Genomic DNA, 25,047 nt, shown 5'->3' with positions numbered 1-25,047 from the left:
GTTCTCTGCCCACATCCTCATAAGTTATGGCATTAGCATTAGGTATAGGCTTGGTTACTTGGGAGTTTTTTTTTCCTACTCTGAATCTTAAGGAAATGAAATAATTATCTGACTACATAAGCTAAGTGGACAAAAATATTTAAGTAGAGTGTGAAGAGAGCAGAGGGCTGCTGCTAGAAGCATATAACTGAAAATCCCAGTAAGTTAGCTTCACACAAAGCTATATGAAAGGAAAAGAGGGACCAAACACATTACCCGGATTCAGTATCTTCTCTCTCCATACTCAGAGTTCCTTTTCTATTTTCTTTTTCTGTATTAGATCTATTATCAGATAAGTTCTGACTTAGTGGTGAACCTCAGCACCTTTTCCTCAATAATTCTTGAAAATAAAAGATTTATATTTGGGTCTCATCAGTAATGAGTTGTTACTTTACCAACTCTGGACTAATACTCTGATTGACTGGGTTGGAATTATCCTTTCCCTTGACACAGTGGCTAGAGTTAGTGTCACACAAAACCTCATGAGATTAGCATAGAAACAGGAAAAATCAGAGTATGGTTATTAGAAGAAGGGATCGTAGAAGCATGATAGGTGAAAAAACCAGACATTTAAACATTTGGTAACTCTTTTAGTCTACTTTTCATTATATCCCCTCAAGTGTGGCATCATCATAATTGGATCCTGGCATTTTGGGTATAACTCCTTGTGGAAGTTATTATCTTAGATCTTATAAAAGCATCACTAGATCTGATACAAGTGAGATTCATTATGTATATGGTGGATGAAAGGGCATTAGTCTGATTACAGAACTGTACAAACTATGATATTAACACCTACATGATATCAAGCCATATTTTTTTTCTGGAATAAAAGAGGAAGTATGGTCATGAAGCATGAGTGGAAAGGTTAACTCAGTGAATTGTCTGGGAATCAGTATTCCCTTTTTAGTGCTCTGTGCCATTCACACTTCTGAAGAACATGCCATATAAGATCAATCTCAATATTGGCCTGGGTAACTCTCCCTTGTGTCCTACAATTGGCCCCATTGTGTGTGATTATAATTAATTACCCCCAAATCTGGATATATGTCAAAATAGTGAAATACTGTAATTCTAAGCTCTGGAAATGACATTTAACTTAATGGAAACATATTGCTTTACAGCGTTTCCCAGAATTAACAACTGCCAGAGCAGACTGCAGACACATAATATGATCATTGTTCATTTTTGGATGGCCATAAAGATATCCACCTTGACGAGTGGCAGCCTCCCCAGTGCCAATCAAAGTACATTGACCAAGTCTGTATTAACCATTTCCAGTAAAATAATATTTTAATCACTGCTCCATCTCTCACCCTAGAATTGAACAAAATGAACAAAAGGCAAGAAAGAAAGAAAAAAAGTTTTAAGTGAAGAGGCAAATTTTAAGTAGTATAGACTCCATGCACCAGATTTTAAATATATTAACTTCATTACCATTTCTAATAAAGTTACTCAAGTGTGGATACTTTGTGTTGGCATATAAATATTCAAACCAGAAATACTTTACTCAATATTTATTTATTTATGCATTTAAATTTTATTTTTTAGATATTTTAACTTTTTATTTTGCAATAATTTTTGATATAGAAAAGAGCATGGTAGATTAATGCAGGATATTCTCATGTACTTTTACCCAAAATTTTAAATTAACATCATACAGAGTGATAATGCAATTATTGAATCAATAAATTAACATTAATACAATGCTATTAAACAAAATATAGATCTTATTTGAATTTCACCAATCTTTCCACTAAAACATGATAGCCATAAAAAAAATCTAAGTGAATATCAAATCTCTAGAAATAGGCACGATATCTCTATGCTCAAAAACAATAGAAGAAATCAAAAAGAAAAAAAAATGGACCATTTCATTAGGAAAAAAATAAGATTGTATATGTAAAAAATGTCATGAATAGATATGAACAGAAGGAAAACTAGGGAATTTTTTCACCTACAATCTGAGCAACACTGTGAATTAGAAACAATATGCATCCCTGTTATTGTAGTTAGAAGCTTTTAAATATAGAAATAATGCATAATATTAAAATCTCTTTAAAAACCCTAATCTTGTATGATGCATACAAATATTTTCAAAAAGACATTACTTGAGTGAATCAAGTCTTTATATATGTAAAACTTTTTATGACGTTGAAATCCTAAATGTGCTTTTTAGAATTTCAGCTCTTAGCTAAAGAGGAATACATAGCAAAGGGTTGTTTCAAATGGAGGGAGCTGTACTTCCTCTTTGTGTGACAGAAAAATAAAATAGGAAATAATGTTCAAAGTCAGGTGAGAATTGTGAGTGAAGAACTCTTAAATTTGATGTATCCATTCATCCAGTTGTCCATTCACTCTACATAAATGTGGTTCAGTTTGCTCATGACACTCATCAAATTGACTGTCTTTAGAATCATTATGTATGAGATACATTTTACCATTACACCGTTTCTGTAGAGACAGTACGAAGTCTACATCCTGTGAGTTTTACAACATTTGCTGCTCTCCTTTAGCCTGCCTTTCTAAAAGGAGTTTTGGTACTCTGTTACTGAGGCGAAGACAGAAAAGCCAAAGTGTAATGAGACAAACATAATTGAATAGCTATAAGGGTTTAGATTCAGATGGCTAAGGATATGTGGCTTTCATGTAAGAGCAACAAACATTTGTCCAAGAGTCTAGGTAAGTATGAGAAGTTCGAAGGTTAACAGATCTGTCTGCTCAGACCCAGCAGAGAGAGCACATTTATGAAGCCTGCAGAAAGAAATAGCTTCTGAGCATCAACAAGCCCTTTGAGACCAATGCACAGGCATCAGGAATATAAGAGGACTCTAAAACTAGTCTTTTTTTTGGGGGGGTGGCATGGGGGGATATTGAGGAACAGTGTGTTTTTCCAGGACCCATCAGCTCAAAGTTGTTGTACTTCAATCCAGTTGTGGAGGGCGCAGCTCAGATGCAAGTCCAGTTGCCATTTTCAATCCTAGTTGCAGGGGGCACAGCCCACCATCCCATTCAGGAATTGAATGGCAACCTTGTTGTTGAGAGCTCACGCTCTAACCAACTGAGCCATCCAGCCACCCTAAAACTACACTCTTTAAAGAGAATGCAGACTCTGATGAGTCTATGGCTACATTATACTAGGGTTCCAAGGTGACCAGCATCCAAATGAGAGTAGAAATAAATGCTTGCTGTGTAGAGGGGTACTTTCACAAATTAACATCAATTGCAGAATTGAAACCACAATTATTTTTTAAATAACATATATAATAGAAAATCGAAGCTAAATATAAGGCCAAATGAAGTCCCATAATTTTTAATGAATGTGTTAATTAGCATTAAAAAATACATCAAACTTTTAATTGAATAAAAGAAGCATTTTGTTACATTACAGATTCTACTTAGTTTATATAAATTCATTATATATCATATCAAAAAGAACTTACTCATGAACACAACAGAGAAATGCAATGCTGCTAACATATTTAAGGAAATTCTTACTATTTTATCACTTCTAGCAGTAAAACTATGTTTCATTCCTCAGAATAAAAGCTTGAAAAACAAACTCTTGTCGGGAAACAAGCTGTGTGGCATCCGTGCAGAAGAAGTGAGTAAATTTTCTCTTCTAGCTTCAACTGGATAGAAATAATATTAGTGTCAGTTTTTCTTCATTTTTTAAAATGAAAGATCTCCTTCTAACATAATCATATAAAAATTGATGTCTTAGTAATGAAATCAAGTTATGAAGAAAAGTTTAAAATATATTTTGTGCATTCATTTTAAGTATGCATTAAAAATGAAAACCCAAAGTGGTTAAAATGAGTCCTTTCTGGACTTGTAAAAGGTCAGGGCATAGGTTATATGGAATAATAGAAGTGAAGTTAGACAAATCATGCATACTACATGCACTAGTACTCTCTCATTGTAAAATAGCAAGAGGAAACTCTGGGGTGATGGAATAGTTCTATATCTTGTCTATGTTCTATATCTATATATATATTGATCAAACCCATCAAACTGTATACTTAACTGAGATTAGCTCTATGTAAATTATATCTCAAGAAAATTCAGTTTTGATGTTAGCTGATCATAGTATATAATAAACACAATATACTCATGGTACTATCATCTCCTAGTAAACTCTATTAATGTTAAGCCCTGCCTAATAAATAAAGTCCTCTTTTATTTCTGAAGTTTTGTAATTTTCCAAGCATGTGTTAAATGTATATATGCCTTCTACTGAAACAACTGCAAATGTACTGTGATTCAGTTTCCTATTATATTCAGAATATTTCTAACCCCTCAAGGTAGTAAAGTTTGCAAAGTAGGAGACTGTGTTATGATGGTGCTATAATTCCTAAATCATTATCCAGTGTTGGAAGCACCATCAATTACAGCATAAAACTGAAAGTGTAAATGGCATAGACTTGCAAAGTTCTAATATTAGAAACAGTTTCTCACACACATCCTTATCGTGAACCACCTGCATTTTGTGACCTATTGAATCTGGAAGCTGATAAGAGAGAAGGAAAAGAAAGCAAAATGAAAAGAAATGAGAAAAGAAGGGAAGAAGGAAGGAGACGAGCTAAGGGAAGGTGGTAATGAGAGGGAGAGAGGGAAAAGAGGGAGGGAGGAAGGGAGGGAGGAAGGGAGGGAGGGAGAGAGGGAGAGAGAGAGAGAGAGAGAGAGAGAGAGAGAGAGAGAGATCTGGTGTCTCTAATTTGTTTACATTTACCAGTTAATAGACATGTGGGTTGTTATTTAACTATTATGAATATATACATACTATAAACTTTTATGTGTATGTTATAACTTCTCTCGGTCAAATACCTACAAAGATTTTGCTGTATAATGCAGTATAGGTATGTTTAGTTTTATATGAAACTGCCAAACTGTTTCCCAAAGTGACCGTACTATTTTACATCTCCACTCAACTATAGTATCAATTATCATTCTTTTCATGTGACTATGACAATATATTTGTTTGTGTTCTACTTCTTCTACTGAGGAATCAGAACTGATAATTGCAGATGCAGAAAGACAAGTGACTGAAGTATCAAGTTAGAATATTTGAAATTGGATCTGCTCTGGAAAAATGTGAATACATGATTGTCACCTGTGGTTTAAGAGAACATATTTCAGTGTGGTAGACAAACATGTCTGCAAAATTCATTTGTGTGCAGTCTGAAAGAATTTTAATCTTCAAGTGTGAAAATATAAATGAAATTAAGGCACTAATCCATGTTTCTGCTCTTGCAGTCAAAAAAAATCCAAGCCCAGCTGAAGGAGCTTCGCTATGGGAAAAAGGATTTATTATTTAAGGTGAGCTTCTTTTTCCCTTCCCCTTCCAACTTGCTAGTCAATAAGTAAACTATCTAAAATATAATTTAGCTTGAATTTCCTGATTTTCATGAGAAATAGAGTTCTATTTGACTGCATTTAAGATGCTTTCATTTTCTTGCCTACGTAATTAATGGATATAAATGCAGATATGGTTTCCTGGGTACATTCTTAATCAAAGGCAGGCATTATTACAAAGTATTTAAAGCCCCTTTGTAACCTTCAATTACTTTATTTCAATGCTGAAGAATATTGTCTTTTGGAATATTTATATTAAGGAAAATATATATTGAGCAAGTTTGCAGAGATGAAGTCTATTGGTGACCTATGTATGATATTAACTTCCAGTCATCCTCCATAAAACTCTTTATTATTAAAAGTCTTCATATGTAATCATTGTTGATTGATTTTGCTTATAGATAATTATACTTTACAAGTCTGTCAAGTCAAGACCTATGCATAGTTAGACATCTACCACAAACTATGATGTGATAGACTGAATAATGCCCCCCTCCCCAAATATCCATTTGGTAATCTCTGGAAACTGGTAATGTTATCTTTTTATGGCAAAAGAGACTTTGCCGATTAAATTAAGAATCTTGAGATGGGAAGATTAGCCAAAATTAGCCAGGTGGGTCCTAAATATAATAGCACAAGTTCTGTAAGAGTGAACAAAGAAGGTTCAAATAAGAAGAAACTTATGTGATTACAGAAGCTGGGGGACAAAAGACAATGTAATGGATTCCCCCCTGCATAGCCTCCAGAAAGAACCAGCCCTGCCAACACTGTAATTTTAATTGCATGAAATTCATTTTGGACTTCTGACTTCCCAAACTGTAACAAAATAAATTTGTATTGTTTAAAGCCATGGTGGTTTGGTATAGCATCAAGAGGAAATCAATACAGACATTTTCTCTCTTGAGCATGGGAAATAAAAGGCAGGTGCCTTTAATTGTGCTTGTGGTACATCTACATTGCCAAATGCTGTAGCGTCATAGGGTATTAAGCTCTTAGTAGCAGAGATAATAATTTGTTTTAATAAATAATAAGTGAACATTACTTTGCATGTAATATTACTTTTTAAAAATATTTCACCGCAATGATCCATCCCATGTACAAATGTCAGGTTTAAAGGGAGATAATACCATGTTTTATTTAACAGTTGGAAAATCTTTCTGTTTTCCAATGGAAACAATAAGAAGTGATTTATCTCATTTATTTGGCACCTTCGCTTTTAGCAAAGAGTCATGGAAAGGTTTCCCTATTATGTCAACAGATATTTATTAAATACTCATTCCTTATGAGCCACACCTTACCATTTGGTTGTCCATAAATATGCTTCCTGCCATTCCTTTGACCTCATTTATAACAAGACATTACCCAGAACACCAAGGAAACAGTTAATTAATTCTCATTAATGCTTACCAATCCCTACTTCTCAGCACTCTTCTCATTATACTTAATAAATAAATAAGATAAAAATATGAAACACAAGGCATTTGCCTGCCTAATCTTTCATACTGAGACTCGAGCTCAGCGTATCTTAATCCTTATATTCAGTTTGGTCTTAGATTTTTGCACTCATCAACAACAAATAATTGAAATTGAGGGGGGGAATGAGTGTTTTTTTATTAGCAAAGAAATGTCTAGTTTTCTGTGTATTAGTTTAACTTAATAATATCAGATATATAATAAAGCAAATCAATCTCCCTAGAGCTGATACATTTTAGGTATTAGTATGACAGATGTATGTAAAGATAGAAGATCATATGAGGCTTTTTAAATCTTTTGAAATTCATTTCTCAAATTGAAGAGTTATGAGAGTGATAGAAAGAAAAATGAGGAGAAAATGAGGAGATCCAATCATTTTCAGTGGTTTATTTATTTTGTAATATTACAGTTGTTGAATATAGGTTAGTAATTTATCAGTTTTCAGAAATTAACAGAATGAGGTTTGTTGAAAGTCTTTATGACTTGAAAATGAGATGTTATTTGTAAGTCTTGTAAGTGACATTATTTCATGCCACTTTAAGAGGAGCATTTATATATGAATAGACCGTGAAGTTGCACATAATAGGATGATTTCAGTTTATACTCTCCCCCCAAAAACTGTTTAACAGAAGGGTTTTTAATAAGTAAAATAACAAGAGGTCTAGAAGCATGACAATTTTATAGCCTATTCAGGAGCTAAACAATGTCAACAAGCCCCCAGAGATTTTTATTTATTAATATTTGTTTGTTTTTCCTACTTTCCATGCCACAATCCTCAACTTACTAATTTGTGCTAAGCTTTGATTCCTCATTGTATCATGACAGTGACTAAAAATCTACATGCTGTCTTCATCCAACTGTGTACAAAGTCAGGGAAGAAAGGGGTCGGGGGGCACTTGTCCTCAGTGTCATAATTTTTATGAAGGAGACATTTTTTTAAGAAGTCTTCCCAAACATAGTCATGTATCCATGCAAATTGTGATCTTAGAGTCTTCAGCTTCCATTGTGAAATATTACTTCTTTTAGATAGAAATTAAAAAGGAAGGGGGTTATTGATGGGGAGGCAACCAACTGTTTCCACTATATTGTACTCATCCACTCACCTTGATGGCAGTAAACTTATCTGAGTTGTTTATGACTATAGCAACAGTTTACATTTAGGTCTTGCATAAACATTTGTTAAATTAATGAATGGTGAATGAATGAATGAATGAATGAATGAATACATAATGCATACATACATATGTATGAACATACATGCATGAATAGACATAAATTAGAAACTGATGCATGTAACCCTAAAGAGTATGTGAGCACAGAAATTCAACCATGTGCCTTTGAAAATGAGCCAACAAAATACCTTTGGTAACATTTTGCTGAATCCTGAGATAAGCAGTAAAAGATTACACTTCTAGTCGTTTACCTGATAATCTGTTCAATTTTGAATAGATTTGATGGGTTTTACTAAAGATAGACTTTGAAGGAGCAATGCTTGCTGCTGAAGCAAATAAAAATAATGGTAAGTGCTGATAGTTGCAAGACATGTTGATAAATTCAGTGTACTTGTTAATGTTTGAGAACTGGCTTTTGAATTGGGAATGCTCCCAGCAGCAGTAAATATTCTCTACTAAAAAAGGAAGTGAGGCCCTGCTATTAGTTGCCCAGGACTTGAGTTTGTTTTTGTCCTCCTTGATTGCACTTGGAGTTGATATTCTCTGGAATACCTACTCCATTTTGTTGCTCTCATTTTACTTTTATATATACACTTCAGTTTTCATTCCAAAAGTATCATTTTCTCATTGTGGGCCAATTTCAAAACGTGTCAAAAAGTATAAAGCCAAAAGAAAACATTAAGAATCCCATCATGAAGATGAAACACACAATATTTTGAAATATTTCTACCTAGTTCCTTTTGTTCTAGGTATAATCTGCCTTGTGATTAACATATATGGTACTATACTATGTATTATATATGATATACTGATTTTTCACATAATTTTAAAACATAAAGATATCCTTTAATTATATTTTCTTCAAAATTTAAATGAATAATTTTCTACATGTGAATGCCAAAAGTGACAATGTTTTCCTTATAAATATGTGTACATTCATATGTATCTGTGTGTATTATCATTTTAGTCTACATTATGATAAAAATGCTTTCTCATTTTTAATTTATAGTTTTTATTGAACATGTATCTAACTAAAGTAATTCACTAAAGTTGCTTAAAAATGTTAAATGTTAAAGACACTTATTACACATTATCCTTTTTAGGAGTGGATATTTTATAGCTTTATTGATGAATAATTGATAAATATAGCTGTATATATTTAAAATATGTAACATGATGATTTGATGTACATATACATTGTGGAATGATTACCAAGATCAAGATAATTAACATGTCCATCACCTCACAAAGTTAGCTCTTATTTTTTTGTGTCTGTGGTGAGAATTATTTAGTTCTACTCTCAGCATCTTTGAATTGTACAATGCCCTATTACTAGCTATAGTCATCATGCTATACATTTGATCCTCAGAACATACTGCTCTTATAAGTGCAGATTTGTATGTTTTGACACCTATCACCCAATTTTCCCTTCTTCCTGACTCTGGCAACCACCATCCTTTGTTTCTATAATTCTTTTTTTTTTTTTTTTGGGGGGGGGTGACTGTTGTTTGTGTATTTTAAGATTCCAAATATTCTACATATAAGTGATATGATGCAGTATTTGTCTTTGTCTGGCTTATTTCACTTAGTCTAAAGATTAAAGATCTCCAGTTCCATCCAGTTGTCACAAATAGCAGAATTTTCTTTTTTATGTCTGAATGATAATTCATTGTGTATATATACCACATTTTCTTTATCCGTTCATCCATTGAAGGACATTTAAATTGATTTCTAACTTCTAATATATTGGCTATTGTGAATAATGCTGCAATGTACATGACAATACAGATATCTCATTGGGATACTGATTTTAATTCCCTCAGATATATACACAGGATTGGCATTGCTAGATCATATAGTAATTCTATTTTCAATTCTTTGAGGAACTGACATACTGTTTTCCACAATAGTTGTACCAATTTACATTCACACCAGCAGTACATAAGGATTCCCTTTTCTCTGCATCCTTGCCAACATGTGTTATATTTTGTCTTTTGGATAATAGCCATCCTAACAGGTCAGAGACTATATCTGATTGGGGTTTGATTTGCATTTCCCTAATGGTTAGTGAGGTTAACCTTTTCACATACCTGTTGACCATTTGTATGTCTTGTTTGGAAAAAAATATATATATTCAGGTATTTTGTCAATTTTTGAATTGGATTATTCTGTTTGCTTTTCTGCTATTGTGTTGTATGAGTTCTTTATATATTTTGGATATTAACACTATTAGTTATATGGTTTGAAAATATTTTCTTCCATTTTTGTAGATTGCTTTTTCAATTTATTGTTTCTTTTCAGGTACAGTAGTTCTTTAGTTTGATACTTTTCTGCGGGTTTATTGTACTTTTTATTGCCTGTATTTTTGTTTCTTATCCAAAAAGTCATAGCCAAGAACGGTGTCAAGAATCTTTTTCCCTATGTTTTATTCTAGGAATTCTATGGTTTCAGGCCTTACATTTAAATATTCAATACACTTTTAGTTAATTTTTGTGAGTGTCATAAGTTTCATTCTTTTGCATCTGTCTGTGCAGTTTTTGCAACACCATTTAATGAAGAGATTATCCTTTTCCCCTTGTCTGTTCTTAGTGTCCTCGTCAAACATAGGCTATTTGTTGTAGCACATACTGAATATCCCATCTTGCTTTGTCCTCTGGTACTTAAGAACACGTTGTCGATGTCCTAACCTTAGGTCTTAGATGGATAGGCTTTTTTTTTTGTTCCTAGTATCCATCCTTTTCCCCACATTCCAATATTCTGAGACATTCAATTTGGATGCTTCTATTTGTTTCATAAAAATAACTATGACATATTAGATCTCCACTGAAGGATGCTGGTTTTGTGATTATCTCTGTTATTTATTGAATAAAATCAAGTTATTAATACCATGTGACATTCAGTGTTTGAAATAAAATGGTGAATTAATTAAATTACTGCTTATGAGTTAATTAGTCTTGTGATAAAATAATGCCGTGTGTGCTGTATATATATGTGTGTATATACATAATTAATGTAATATATATATTAACATTTATACTGACCCAGTACATTATTTTATTTGATCCTTTTAAGATACATATGTGTCCTTTTAAACTCTGCATGTCTACTCCATTATCTGGTAAACAATGAAAAAATAAGTGAGGCTAGTTGGCTTTTGTGTTTTAAGCATGGAAGCAACAAGGCTTAAAAGTTAGGTTGATATGGACAAAGTCAATTTAATTTTCTTCTGTTTCCTACCACAGAACATACTTGTATCCTGCAGTTTTTAAAACTAGTGGGATGGATCATAATCCCTATGAGACAGAGAGAAGTTGTAGGATTCACTTCACAATTAGGGTATTGAGACCTTGAGAAGTTTGACACTCATTCAAGGCCACCGAAATATTTATTTGCAAAGCAAATTTTTAACAGATTGAAAGCATCACTGTTCTACTTACTTCTTTATTTTAAATTGAACGTGCTTGTGAGAATATAATGGATCAAGTCTATTTGACAGGAATGTATAGTTATTCCTTTGGTAACTCTATAACATATATTTATACCATTGCATCAATATTCTGACAATATTTCTGGCATGTGGTGATAGACCAGATGCACCCATTTCTTGTGAAACTCAGACATCAAAATGGCACGTGTTCTCATTGGTATTTTTCCCTAAAAAACAGATGTGTTCAACTTGGTGTCTCCACTTGTTGTCTACTCTTAAAAACAGGAACATTGCCTCATAAATTTCCGCGTATGGATACCAACAAGTGTCAAATTATTTTCTGATGATTTGAGTCTTCAGTAGGGAATTTTGTGAAGCTGTTGCCTCTTAATTTTTAAACCGTCGTGTAATTTGAGATAATTTCTGTACATCTGCCTCTCATCAACTTACATTTATCTCATTCACATGTTAAACCATTTCTTTTTTAAATGAACAAAGCAGTTTCAATGCCATTCATTTGCTGTGTGTCAATTTATATCCAGTTAAATGAGCTTTGGCCCTAAAAGTGAAGGCACCTTGACAAATGTTTAGAGGGGTAACTCATTTTACTTTTTTACATGATTCAGTAAACTTTAAGGTTTTCAAAACATTCATTTGTGCCTCAAAATAATTTGATGAATCAGTGAGGGCAGGTAATGTCACTTCTTCGTGGATCAGAAAAACAAGACCTAGAGAAGTTAAAAAGACTTTTCTGAAATCATAGAACTGGTAAGTGGCGGAGTATAATTCTCCTCTGTCTTTTGACTTTACTATATAACATTTTCCCCAGTTAAATTCCTACTTTGTATCTTAGAGTGATTTATAGGTTATACTTTTAAGAAATATTTTCTAATACATTCAAAGATCTAAAGGGCAAACATACAAAGCTGGAAAGATAACTTGGTGACATACAAAAAACACATAACACATGTTGGTAACTAAATTCAATGCATTTCCTTAAAAACATAAGTGTTTTCAGTTCACACATAAGATACTTACAGGTTAGAATTGGGAGTTATTTGGGACAAAGGTTTCTTTTCTGATTTCCTATACTCTTGTGATCCATCCCACTAGTTTTTAAAATTGTAGGATACGGGTATGTTCTGTGGTAGGATATAGAAGAAAATTAATTGACTCTGTCCGAATTAACTTTTCAGCCTTCTTGCTTCCATGTTTGAAACACAAAAGCCAACTAGCCTCACCTGTTTTTTCATTATTTACCAGATAACGGAGTAGACATGCAGAGTTTAAAAAGACATATATGTGTCTTATCAAAAATCATGACAATTTTAAACTTAATACATGTTAATTTTCTCCAAAAACTTCGGGAATATCCCAAATACTGACAATCACTAAAAGTACAGAACTTTTTTTTAAAGAAATCACAATCAGAGTTTAAAAGTGACTGACCTATTGTATAACTTTAATCTGTTTCCTGACTTCCTGTTTATTAATTTGTTCAAGATTATTGATTATACATTATCCGTCAGGCACTAAGCTGAGCAAGTGTTTTATTTTTGTTTTATTGTATTTATTTATTTTTCCATTTGATCAACATTCCTGATTCCTTCATGTTTTAGCAAGGGATTTCAAGTCAATGGATGCATTTCAGGAAGATATTGACTCCTCAGATTTGTTTCATTATTTTATAGTATACTTGGATAGGAGCTTATATAATTTATCAGATTGTCAAATGGCCTATAAGCTTCCAAACAATCTTAACAACTTGAGGACCACTGCTTTCTGTATTGACCCTCACCTTCTACTAGTCTAAGCACTTTTAAAGAATGATTGGGAATTTTAGGGAATAACAGACAGCTTTCTCTGGTTGTATTGGGCATACCCTGCTTGTTCCAAGTTTCTGTCTTTTTATTTCTTACTCTATTCACTTATTATAAAACTGAAGTGTATTCTATAACTTTCAGGATAACGGTGATATTACAAATAATTTTTAGAATATGTTTATAATTTTAAATGTTTTTCAAAATATATTTACCATATTTACCACATTTTACCACTAATTACATATTTGAAAAAAAAAATGTTGTGACTTATCATATAGGAAAACAAAACATTTTAAATGGTCTAAGCCAGGTTTTGTAAATACGTTTTAAAAAGTAAATATCTTTGTGTGTTCCCAACCCACACTCTGTGTCTATTCCAACCCTGGCTAATGGGTCATGGTCCCTTTCCTCACTGAGCTTGGATCTAGCCTCAAAATCATACTCATTCCAAGATTTGAAACAACTCCTAAAAGTTAGTGACAATCGGTACTCAAAATAAACCTATTTGCCATTCTGAATGAGCTCTAAATACTTTGTCTGTAGCAAGTCTTCAGTCTCTAGAGGGCTACTCTTGCAAGATTTGCTCACAACTGTCTTATTGTTGTAGTAAATAATAATCATTATATATTTGCAAAGACATTTTGAAGTAGTGGTCTATAAACTAAGGAATGTTAAAGAATAAGATTCTTTCACAAGTGGGGATTGTTGTGCAGAAAATCAAAATGAAGACAATTAACTTTAGACAGGCCCCAGAATATTTCTCCTTGGGCCTCAAAGTGTGGGGGAGACTTTAAATTTCTGACCTTTCTTTCCTATCCTTGTCCTATTTATTATGTAGCATGGCTTAGTGTGTCTTGGTTTAGCAAGCCGGACTACCACTGAGAGGGGCCCCCAATCTCTACGAGGTTCAGCAGACTTTGCACATTTCCTTACTTGGGACACATATAGAGCAGTGGCTCCATCGTGAGACCTCTAGAGGAAATCACTTTCCTTGTGGGACTTGCCTGGGATACAACCAGTTCAGTTCAGTTGACACAACAGCCGCCAACTCCGTTCACTGGTTTCTTTAGGTCCTATATAGTTCTATTTTCAGTACATTAAAATATATGTGTGTTTTTTCCCAATGTGAGACATCTTCAGTTTCTTCTGAGCACATGCAAGTTTCAACACGTGTTTCTGATCAGAACTCAGATTCTAAAATTACAGATTAGAAATGGTGTGAAGTCAAATTTGAGCACCCTAGAAGTACTGCTCAGGAACATACAACATGTTCAAGTAGCTTTCATCTCTAATTAAAATGTAGAACAATTATACTAGTGTCTATTAAACAATATATATATATATAAAATGCACAATGAAAATAAAGAACAGTGAAAAATATACAAAGATTGAACCCATTATACAATTTTTTAAAATACCTTGTTTCCATATTCCTTATCTTAATGGTTATGCCAAGTATAATTTCAGAAAACAAGAGCAAGTAGTTTTTTCCTTTAAATACTTCTTTTTTGGCAGCACATTTAAATATTCCCTTTTGTCATGACAGGAGACATTTCAGAAGCATATTCATGAATTTACTTGATTTATTTCATGTCATTCCACTGCTGTTACTCTGTTAATAGGGTGTTTGTTAACCTATGCATAATGAAAGAGGAAAAGCAATTACTTCTGAAAGTAATTGCATAGAAAGCTGATGCAACAGACATTTAGAGGAATTTAGAGGAATTTTAAAAAGGAGAGTTCTCCATAAATTTCATAGTTTACAGTAAGGAATGTACAGCTTGTGAGGGCAAGAGCAGAATCCCTAAGTAGCACACCCTGGGAGTCTTTCACTAGACAACACTACCTCTTCAATGATTGTCTCTTATATGTCTCTTAAAGAGTGACTGCAGGTATCTCAGTCTCTACCATTGTCATTTGGACTTAACCCCATTTGCAAAACAAGTCCAATCAAGCCAAGTCATTACATCAATTTTCAACAACATAGAACCTTCCCATTAGAACTCCTTCAGTTTGAGTCTCTTGCATTATATTGGCTAATCTCCCTCACAGCATTGCCTCTAATGATAGATGTTCAATGATTAAGGTTCACAGCATTTCAAGACAGTTTTTATCCCTTCTCACAGAATTCTGACTGTTGGAAAAATCCCCTTCTCATTCCTGATAATAGTTGATTTTTTTACATGCTATCTGATTCCCCGACATGTCAGACTCCTCTCTAAACTAATGTGTATTTTTCCACATCTTGTTTTAGTTCCTTCTTTATTCTTTGTGTCTATTTTTTTGCCCTTTCTCTTCTCTATGTCCACTCTTCTAAGACCCCTTCAGAAGGAAAATTTGAGTTCATGATGTAATTGTTTTTCAGTCTTAGGAGCATTGTGGTGTTAGCCAAGGGTGAAACTCGATTTATTGCTAATGTTGAAATAAATTGGAAGTTGTGATGGAGTGAAGTAGGTAACTGAAATTATTTCAGGGCTCTGAACTCATGCTATTATAGATTCCCTGTTCAATTCTAGCTGTTTTAACAACACTACCTAACTTTACTCAATGAGGATGTTTTGCTTGGAGTTTCATACATTTCATCATGTGTAAGGAGCATCTGTGTATCTTGTTAAAAGGATGGGCTGGTTCAGTAGGTCTCGGAGAGTCTGCCTTTCCAACAAGGTCCAAGAGAGTGCTGGCTATGATGAACTATGGGCCACACTTTAAATTGCAAGTCCCAAGGCATTTAATTCATCTGATGTGAAAGGATTTGGTTATTTTCTTAAATTTGAAATTCTATGAACACTAGTGTAGTAGTAAGAACCAGCATTTGAAATCAGATGATCTGAATTCCCTTTCACCTCTTTCACTTAATTTACTACAGTTGCATTTGCATATGGACCTCTGAAAGAGAGTATTTGAATTTATTATTTAACATCCTTTTTTTCCATTTTACCACAGCTGACATTTTGCAAGAGGCATAAGTAAAACAAAGTTGGATGACAAATTGCCCTGCCCTCAGTCTAGTTAGGCAGACAGGCTAATTTATAATTAATTTTAATACAACAGGGCAAGTGTTTTATAAGCACTTCATCTACTACTGTTGGGAAAGGGGTCAGGGAGGGGAGGGTCAAAGATCAGTAAGGCTATTACTACATTGAAACAAGTGGCATTAGATTAAACTTTGGAGGCATTGCACCAAAGCCTGCACTTGGTAGTTACTCAGTAAATACTTGTAGAAAGGACAGGAAGAGAAAGAAGGAAAGAGTCACTGCATAAGTGAAGAATGCTGTCTTCACTGAGAAAACATCCTAGCCAAAGGTAGGGTGTTTTGAACATGCATTGCTATTTAAAAAATTGTCATAGGAACTTGCTGAAATGCATGCTATATGTGAAAAGAGGTAAGAGAAGAGATTAGGAAGACAAGATGGTGTTAACTCTGAACATTGATAGTGATGCTAATAATTGTTGGAGAAATGTACCAATAATGTTATAAATAATGCTTCTCTTTGTTTGTGGGGGAAAGTTTCAAGCTCCTGCTGGATTTACATGTGGAAATCATCTTTCCCTCTCTGATTTATCCCCCTCCATGGGTCCTTTCCAGCCAGTCAGCGCATGCTGGCAACAACTTGACACCATGTAGGTGGTTCTGACTGATCAAGAGGCCCACAGGTTCTGGTTCTGGTTCTGTTTTCTTTTTCTTTTACCAGTTACCAACTTAAATGTCTCCACTATAAAGTGAATATAGGACAAAAGGACAGAGAAATGAGGCTGGTGATATAGAAATATTATTCTCAGAAAATAGATTCCCCCAAATCCATATCACAATCTAATATTTTCATATTTCTTTTTAATAACCAATTTAATGAGACTAGAAACTATTGCTACTTAATGGGGTATAAAAATTTTTTCATTTGAAATTATCAACTTGGCTGTGAAAGGAGAGGCAAACTCGAATATTCTGTGTAATAAAGGAAAAGAATGGAAGTCTTTGGATTGGTGTCACCTATTTTAGACCTTTATTAAGCCTGTGTTTTATTCAAAATTAGACTCATTCTCTTCACCTCCAACCCATACAAGAGGCAGAATGGTGCAGCACTTAAAAGCAGAGACTCTGGATCCAGACCTCTGTGTTTACTACTGGCTGTCAATTTCAGTATGTATTTGGAGATGAGTGAACATATGTCTGTTTTTCCTCATTTGTAAAATGAGATTAATGTTAGCTTCTATATCGTACAGTTATTTTGAGAAGTTAATGAGTCGATACAAGTAAACTATAAATTTACAATAGTATCTGGCACCTATTAATTGCACAAGCATTAGCTATTATTATTCCCTCCCCCCCAGAAAAAAAGAGGTAAAAGCTTTACTTTCTTTTGATCATATTTTGATCACCAAGTGTTTGGTGTTTTGAAGGAAGCTTGGCTATAATCCAGGCTCTTCCTATCTTAACTGAATTGCATGACCTCTCTAAGCTGTTTCTCTACCTGTAATATGGAAATCATCACATGCTGCGGAAGGGGTGTGTGTACAGAGAGGGCTGTGAACCTGTTGCTGGAGGCTCCTGGCAAATGTCCGCTGCTGCCATGTTCCCTTCCCATTTGTTTTTGGAAACATATGCAGACAGAAATAGAAGGATAAACTTTTTATCCCCTTTTTCATGTTGGTCATAGGCAAGCCTGAGAGAGGATTGAGAGGAACTGTTGTGTTTTGATAAAAGGGATATAAATGGAATCCACAGGGTAAATCTCCCTGGGCATGGCAGCGGGAATCCAAACATTATCTCAAGGAAAATGTTGAAAGTCAGTTTCTTTCCATCCAGCATCCATGTATGAAGGTGCTGTGACATCCTGAAATGTTGGCTATCAGTATGTTTTATTTCCTAACTCTGGCTAGCATTCTCTCATACTCTAGTTGGGCTTCACTTAATGTTAATTAGGATTTTCCAAAACAGTGGTAGTATTTTCATTCACAATTGTATACAGTAAATTATAGCATTACCTATTTTGAAGTTTCACCTGTTTACTCTCTCTGGTGAGAGAAACATATTAATCAAAGGCTCTAATTGCACAAATAGAAATACTAGTCTGCAAGGTTGAATCAATCAGCTGGGGTTAAGCAGAAATGAATTCATTCAATAAATGTTTCTCAAATAACTTCTATGTGTCAGACACGGTGTTAGATGCAGTTTATATAGCCGTAAATAATCTAAATGTAGCACTTTCTATAGGGCATTTATGGCTATTTCAGAGAAGTGGAGACTTATGTGTATTGCCCAACGTTCCAAAGCACCACGATTTGTAATCTTTGTTTTTGTAGTCTAACCTCCCACACACCCTGGTTCCACACCACAAAGAAAATATTTATTTGTTCATTCATTTATTCATTTTAAAATCTGTTTTATTGAGGTATAATTTCCATTCAATAAATTAATCATTTAAATTGAACAATTTGCTGAATTTTGACTTGTATACATGTATCATATAAATATATGTGTGTGTGTGGATATATATATCTACACACACACACATACAGCACAATTGTTAACATAATCCTGATTTATAACATTTCTATAATTAAAAGTTACCTTGGGCCCCTTTGCAGTCACGCCGCTCTCCCCATTCTAAATCTATTGTTTTGCTTTTTCTAGCATGTCATAGAAATAGAAACACTCAGTATAATGCTTTTGAGTTTTTATTCATGCTGTTGCAGGTCAATCATTTGTTTCTTTCCAATTTCACTTCATCTAATTTCATTTGGTTGTTTCCAGTTTGGGACTATTATGAATATAGCTGCTATGGACACTGACACAGAGGTCTTTGTATGGACATGTATTTTTATTTGTCATGGATAAACCTTGGAATAGAATAGTTAGGTCATATGGTACATATGTTTTATTTTATAAGAAACTGAAAAAAATGTTTCTAAATTGGATGTACCATTGCATCCTCCTGAGGCAAGTATAAGAGGTCTACATTATCTTCTTTCCTGCCAATATTTACTTTGACCAGTCTTTTAAATTTTAACCTAGTGCATGTGTAATAGTAGAGCATATGGTTATAATTTGCATTTTCCTAAAATTACTAATGTTGAATACTTTTCAGATACTTATTTACATTTGTATATCTTTGTTGAAAGAGCTATTCAAATGTCTTACTCTTTTACACATTTTGTTCTATTTTTTGTACTGCTGTGTTTGTTTTCTAATAATTGAATTTTAATGATTTTTACGTATTCTAAGTTTTTTTATCAGATATATGTTTTATAAATCATGTCTTGCACTATTGGCTTTTCATTTTCTTAACTATAATTTTCAAAGAGAAAAAATATGTTTTATTTTTAATGATGTCAAAGTTACAAATATTTCTTTGATATTAGAGCTTTGTGTGTCTAAAAAATATTTGTCTAAGGGTGGCTGGTTAGCTCAGCTGGTTAGAGTGCGGTTCTAATAACACCAAGGTTGTTGGTTCGATCCCCACATGGGCCACTGTGAGCTGTGCCCTTCTTTAAAAAAAAAAAAAAAAAAGATAAAAAAGAAAAGAAGTATTTGCCTCACCCAAAGTCGTAAAGGTTTGCCTCTCTGTTTTCTTTTAGATGTTTTATACTTTTTGGCTCTTATAATTAGGTCTGTGAGCCATCTTAAGATTAAGTATGAAACTTAAATTTTGTACGAGGTATGTATAAAATGTATTGGGAGGTTTATTCATTATTGATTTTCAATTTTTCCAATTTCATCATAATTTATTTTTAACATAGTAGTGATTGGGCTGAGACTTGAGTAACTGATGGGTGCAGAAACACACTCTGCGTAGTGTGCAGATTTTATGTCACTTAATTCATGGATTTCTGCATAAGAAATCCACATAAAACTTCTTTGACTAGAGGTGTGGATATTCTTTGTTCTTACAGTTCGGCACAGCAGTTAAGTACTCTGAACCTAGAATGTTAAAAGCTTAGAAATCAAGCCTGGGTTTACCACTGACTAGGATAATTTGGGGCACATTTTTCAACTTTTGGGTCTTAACTTTATCATAAAATTGGACTTCATCATTTTGTTCAATGCCTCCTAGAGAACCAAGTGTTTTATACATGTTAGATATTATTATCCTCCTCTTTCTCCTCCTCTTTCATCTTTTATTATTAGCTCATTGTTTCAGTCAGGGGAAATGTGTTTTGTCTGTTTGTCAGCCATGCTGGCCATGCTGCTCTGAGCTCCGGTGTTCCATGCTGTGTTCTGCTGTGGTTATCTGTGTGTCTGCTGCCTTTCCCTAGAGAACTGAGAGCTCTCGTTTTGAGGGATCTTCGTCTAATACTGATTTACTCTAATTTATTTAATCAAAAAGGATTTATTGAGTTCCACCATCCCTGTATTAAGTACCTCACCTATGTGCCATTGAGAAAAATAAGTAAAGTATGTTTTTTCCACTCAAAAAGTCCACAGATAATAATACCAACTTTTATTTTAAATGTGTAGTATTCGCTAAGCAATGTGCTATTAACTTACATGTCCATGATCACATGCAATCCTCACAACTCTTTAAGGCAGTCATTCCCAAGCCTGTATGAACATTAGAATCATGAGGACATGTTTTTAAATGTCTAAAGCCCAGGCAACACCCTGGGCTTGTCTAAAAACAAATATTTTTTTGAAGCATCCCAGGTAATTTCGGTGTATAGACAAGTTTAGGAACTATTGCCTTAAGGTCAGTGCTATTATCAACTACATCTTGCAGATGAACTAACTGTGGCTCTGAGAGATTAAGACACTGACTCCAGGAAACCGTGCACCCAAAGATTACATCATATAAATAAATTTCAGTAAATTGAAGTAAAATCTAAATATATATGTATATACATATACATATATACATATACATATATACACACACACACATATATATATATATTTATGCTATGTAAGATCATATGTTCTCATAAAATATACTCATGCAATATGCATATGTGCATATACGAGGTCTGACAATTAAGTTTACAAACTCATCCTAGAAAAAGTGCTACATACCTCATTGCTGAATATCACTATGGTCAGCTTAGAAGTACTCCCCTTGGGAAGTTATGCGCTGATGCCAGTGCCTAGTCCACCCTTCAAAGCAATTTTGAAACTGTTTTTCTGGAATGGCCATCAGAGCTGTCATCGGATTACCCTCGATATCCTGAATCAAAATGTCTTCTTTTCAATATTTCATCAAAATGTCTTTTTATCAATATTTCCTTTATCTTTGGGTAAAGAAAAAAGTCATTGGAGGCCAGATCAGGTGAGTAGGGAGGATGTTCCAATACAGTTATTTGTTGACTGGCTAAAACCTCCCTCACACACAGTGCCGTGTAAGCTGGTGCATTGTCGTGATGGAAGAGCCATGAATTGTTGGCGAAAATTTCAGGTCATAAGATTTTTTCACGCTGCCTTTTCAGCACTTCCAAATAATCAACTTGGTTAACTTTGTGTCCAGTTGGTACAATTTCATAATGAATAATCCCTCTGATATAAAAAAAAAAAAAAGGTTAGCCACATTGTTGCAACAACAAGTTCGTTAATTGTCCGACCTCAAGTAAGGACAGATTGTAATTATGTGAGAATTGATACAGAGTAGTGAATAGGAAAATTGGTAAACCTAACATCACTTTTGGGGACAGATGAGGTTATGGTGTTGTGGCTAGAGCATTTAAGAAACATTTTGAAGAGACATTGAGATTTTACCTGGGTTTAGAAATAGAAGTAGTTGTACAGGTATAAAAATTAGGGAAGTTCCTTGTTTCTTTGGAGGCCGATTGGAGCAGCATGATCAAGCACCCCAAGGCATGAGAGGATATGGGAGTAACAATCAGGCAAGTAAGTCAAAGGAACTAGTGGTGACCTGGCAAATGTTGACACCCGGAGTCAGAGCTGGAAGGTGAGGCCAAGTCAAATTTAGAATGTCTGGTATTCCAGGATAAGGGCTTTAACTTTCCTATTTATTAGCTTTGCTGAATTCAACTGAAGATTAATATGGATAGATCCACTGTTAAGGGACATCATATGCTCATATCCACATTAATGCAAAGTTTTGATTTTGAGTACACTGCTGTAGAAAGCAGTGGGTGCCAAATCTTGTCTTTAACACTGTGCAATTGAAAACCAAAGTTCTTTGCAAGCTGGAAACCACATTTTAATGTTAATTGCCAGATGCCACTGTCCAGAAGCACATTTCCCTGAATAGACTCCTATTTGCCAGTTCCAGAGATTAGCAATATAATTGGATGTCAGAATGCATCCTTTCTGCATCTTTCTCCTCTCCTCCCTGCTGTTTTCATTATAGGAAAACCTGAAAAGAATGAAGCAGGTGATCTCACTTATCTAATTTGGGAACTCAGAAACCTACAGTAAGATGAAGAGAAATGTTTCCAACGTGATTCCCCATTTATTTATAACCCCACAGAAAAATGATTGTGAAATTTTCCTTCTAAATGTTTTTCTACATCTTCACATTCTTTGTGTCAGTTCAGACTCTCCTTACATTTCCTGAATTACTGGCAGGACTCTCTGACTTTAGTGGTTTCTTTCTCCAAACTATCTCCCACAATGTCGAAAAAAGGGTTGTCTCCTTAAATTTTAAATTTGGCCATTATTCCACTTCTAAATCCATCATTATCTGTTCAATTCTTGTAGGATTAAATCTGACCTCTTTAGTATGGCTAGCAAAGCTCATCTCTACCTATTTCTTTAGTCTCATCAATGTCAAACACTGAACTACTTACTGAAGATTTGCATTTGTTGTAACTTTCCATTTTTTATCTATTTTTTCTTGTTTGTTTTATTTCCGTAACATGTTTTTACAGTCTTTCTTCACTTGATTAATAGTCTCTCTCTCTCTCTCTCTCTCTCTCTCTCTCTCTCTCTCTCTCTCTCTCTCTCTCTCTCTCTCTCACATGTGTGTGTGTGTGTGTGTGTGTGTGTGTGTACACATATATTATTTTTGCGGTTTAAAATGTTAAAAATTGCAAAAACCACAATTACTTTTTCACCAACCTAATAATTACTGTAGAGCTCATCATCCTTAAGCCCTGGCTCTCCCCTTGGGCAGAACCTGTGTGCCACTATACCTTGGCTGGTAGTGAGGTCACTGCCTCTTTTTCCTTGAGCAACACCCCAGCTCTACAAGTAGGCATGGCTGGGGATGGTAGTATCTGGTCTTAGCTTGTCCCCCCCAGGTAGAACCTCTATCTTGTTAGTGAGCTGGAGTAGGAGTTTGGGGTTAGTCAGGCCTCAGCATCTTTACCTTGTCATATGCATAATAGTACTTACACCACGCAGTCCTAGGGAAAATAAACACTGTTGACCTGCCCCTGACTGGGTGAAATCATAGCCATAGACTGGGAGCTTAGAGGAGAGGGAACCCTGTCTTCTTGGCTTGCCTCTCCTAAAGTAGAGTGCTCAGAGTAGAATTTCCATCACACAGAGCTGAGGAAGATTGGGAGGTTGAGGGGAGTAGTGCTTACTTGTCTTAAAGAGTTTTAGTGGATTTTTTGAATGAATGTTTTTAGTGGATTTTTTGAATGGATGTTTATTCATTTTCTGTATGTCCTTAGTACAATTTCCAGTGATTTTACTAGCTTTTTAAAAAATAATTTTCACCAGCTAAATGATTATTTCACTGAAGAGAGGTCACTGAGCTCCTCCGCCTTACACTGCCATTCTGGAACTCTTGCCCCATTATTACCCAATTTTAAAATTAGAGCTGCGGTGTTATCTCCTCCTTTTCCTGATGCCCTAGGTTGAGGTATGGGACCATCTTCTCTTCCTACACTATATTGGAAAAGTCTTTTTATGTCTCTAATTCTCCTCTAGTTCTAATTTTCCAACTTATTTCCTGGACACCTATCTTATCAACCCTTATTTATTCTTCAAAACACAATTAAAGTTCATACTCACTAGCACTCTCTCCTGTCTCTTCACCCTCAAGTCTAGGGGTACTCTTCCATGCTTTCTGAGCACCCTATGCACATTTGCTATTTTAGTGCTTACTGCATTACATTTAAATTAAATATTTGTTTCACCTCAATAGTACCTGTAATCGCAATTAATTAATTAATTAATTGTGCCTCTATTCTCTAGACCAGCACTGGACACAGTTAATACTTATCAGTTAATTGGAAACATGTGTTTTGAGAGTAAATCATGTGCTATGTACAGTGTAAGGTACTGGAGATACAAAGGTATAAAATAACATATGCTATACCCGCCTAGCAGATGCTGTTTCATTAAATAAAGAGATCAATGGAACAAGAGTGCAAATCAGAGGGTTATGTCAATCACCCAGTGGTAGAGTGAAGCATATATCAGGAATCTGAGAGCTTCCTGGGGCTGGACCACACAGTACAAAGGAGGGTACAGTGAGAAATATTGTTAGAGGGGTAGGTATTACTAAGATAATGTGGGGCTTGTAGGGTGTGTTCAGAATTTCCACTTTTATTCTAGAAGAGTGGTCAGCAAATCATAGCCAGTCCCAATGTGTTACCTGTTTTTGTATGACCTGTGTACTAGAAATTGATTTTGCATTTTTAAATATTTTACTTAATCAAAAGAAGAATGATAGTTTAGGAACTGTGAACATTATTTGAATTCAATTTCAGTGTTAAAAAAATAAAATAAAATACTGGTGTTGGAATACAGCCATTCTCATTGTTTATGTACTGTCTGTGGCTGTTTTTGTGTTATAGGGACAGAGTTCAGTAGTTGTGATCCAGACTATATGGCCCTCAAAACTATCTGGCTCTT

At 34.4% G+C, this 25,047-nt stretch overlaps 1 protein-coding gene across 2 annotated transcripts in view; it reads left to right on the top strand.

The window, feature by feature from the left end:
- LUZP2 (leucine zipper protein 2) overlaps positions 1-25,047 on the top strand; it is a 416,204-nt gene that overhangs the window by 313,517 nt on the left and 77,640 nt on the right. For both annotated transcript variants that reach the window (XM_081062579.1, XM_081062578.1), the window contains 2 exons: positions 3,581-3,643; positions 5,296-5,358. In XM_081062579.1, the coding sequence (XP_080918705.1) occupies positions 3,581-3,643; positions 5,296-5,358 (126 nt within the window). The remainder of the gene's footprint in view (positions 1-3,580; positions 3,644-5,295; positions 5,359-25,047) is intronic.

This window comes from Rhinolophus hipposideros (genome assembly GCF_964194185.1).
Source record: "Rhinolophus hipposideros genome assembly, chromosome: 10".
NCBI classification, from domain to species: domain Eukaryota; kingdom Metazoa; phylum Chordata; class Mammalia; order Chiroptera; family Rhinolophidae; genus Rhinolophus; species Rhinolophus hipposideros.
Note: the sequence above shows the minus strand (reverse complement) of the source record. Positions and strands in the feature narration are given on the sequence as shown.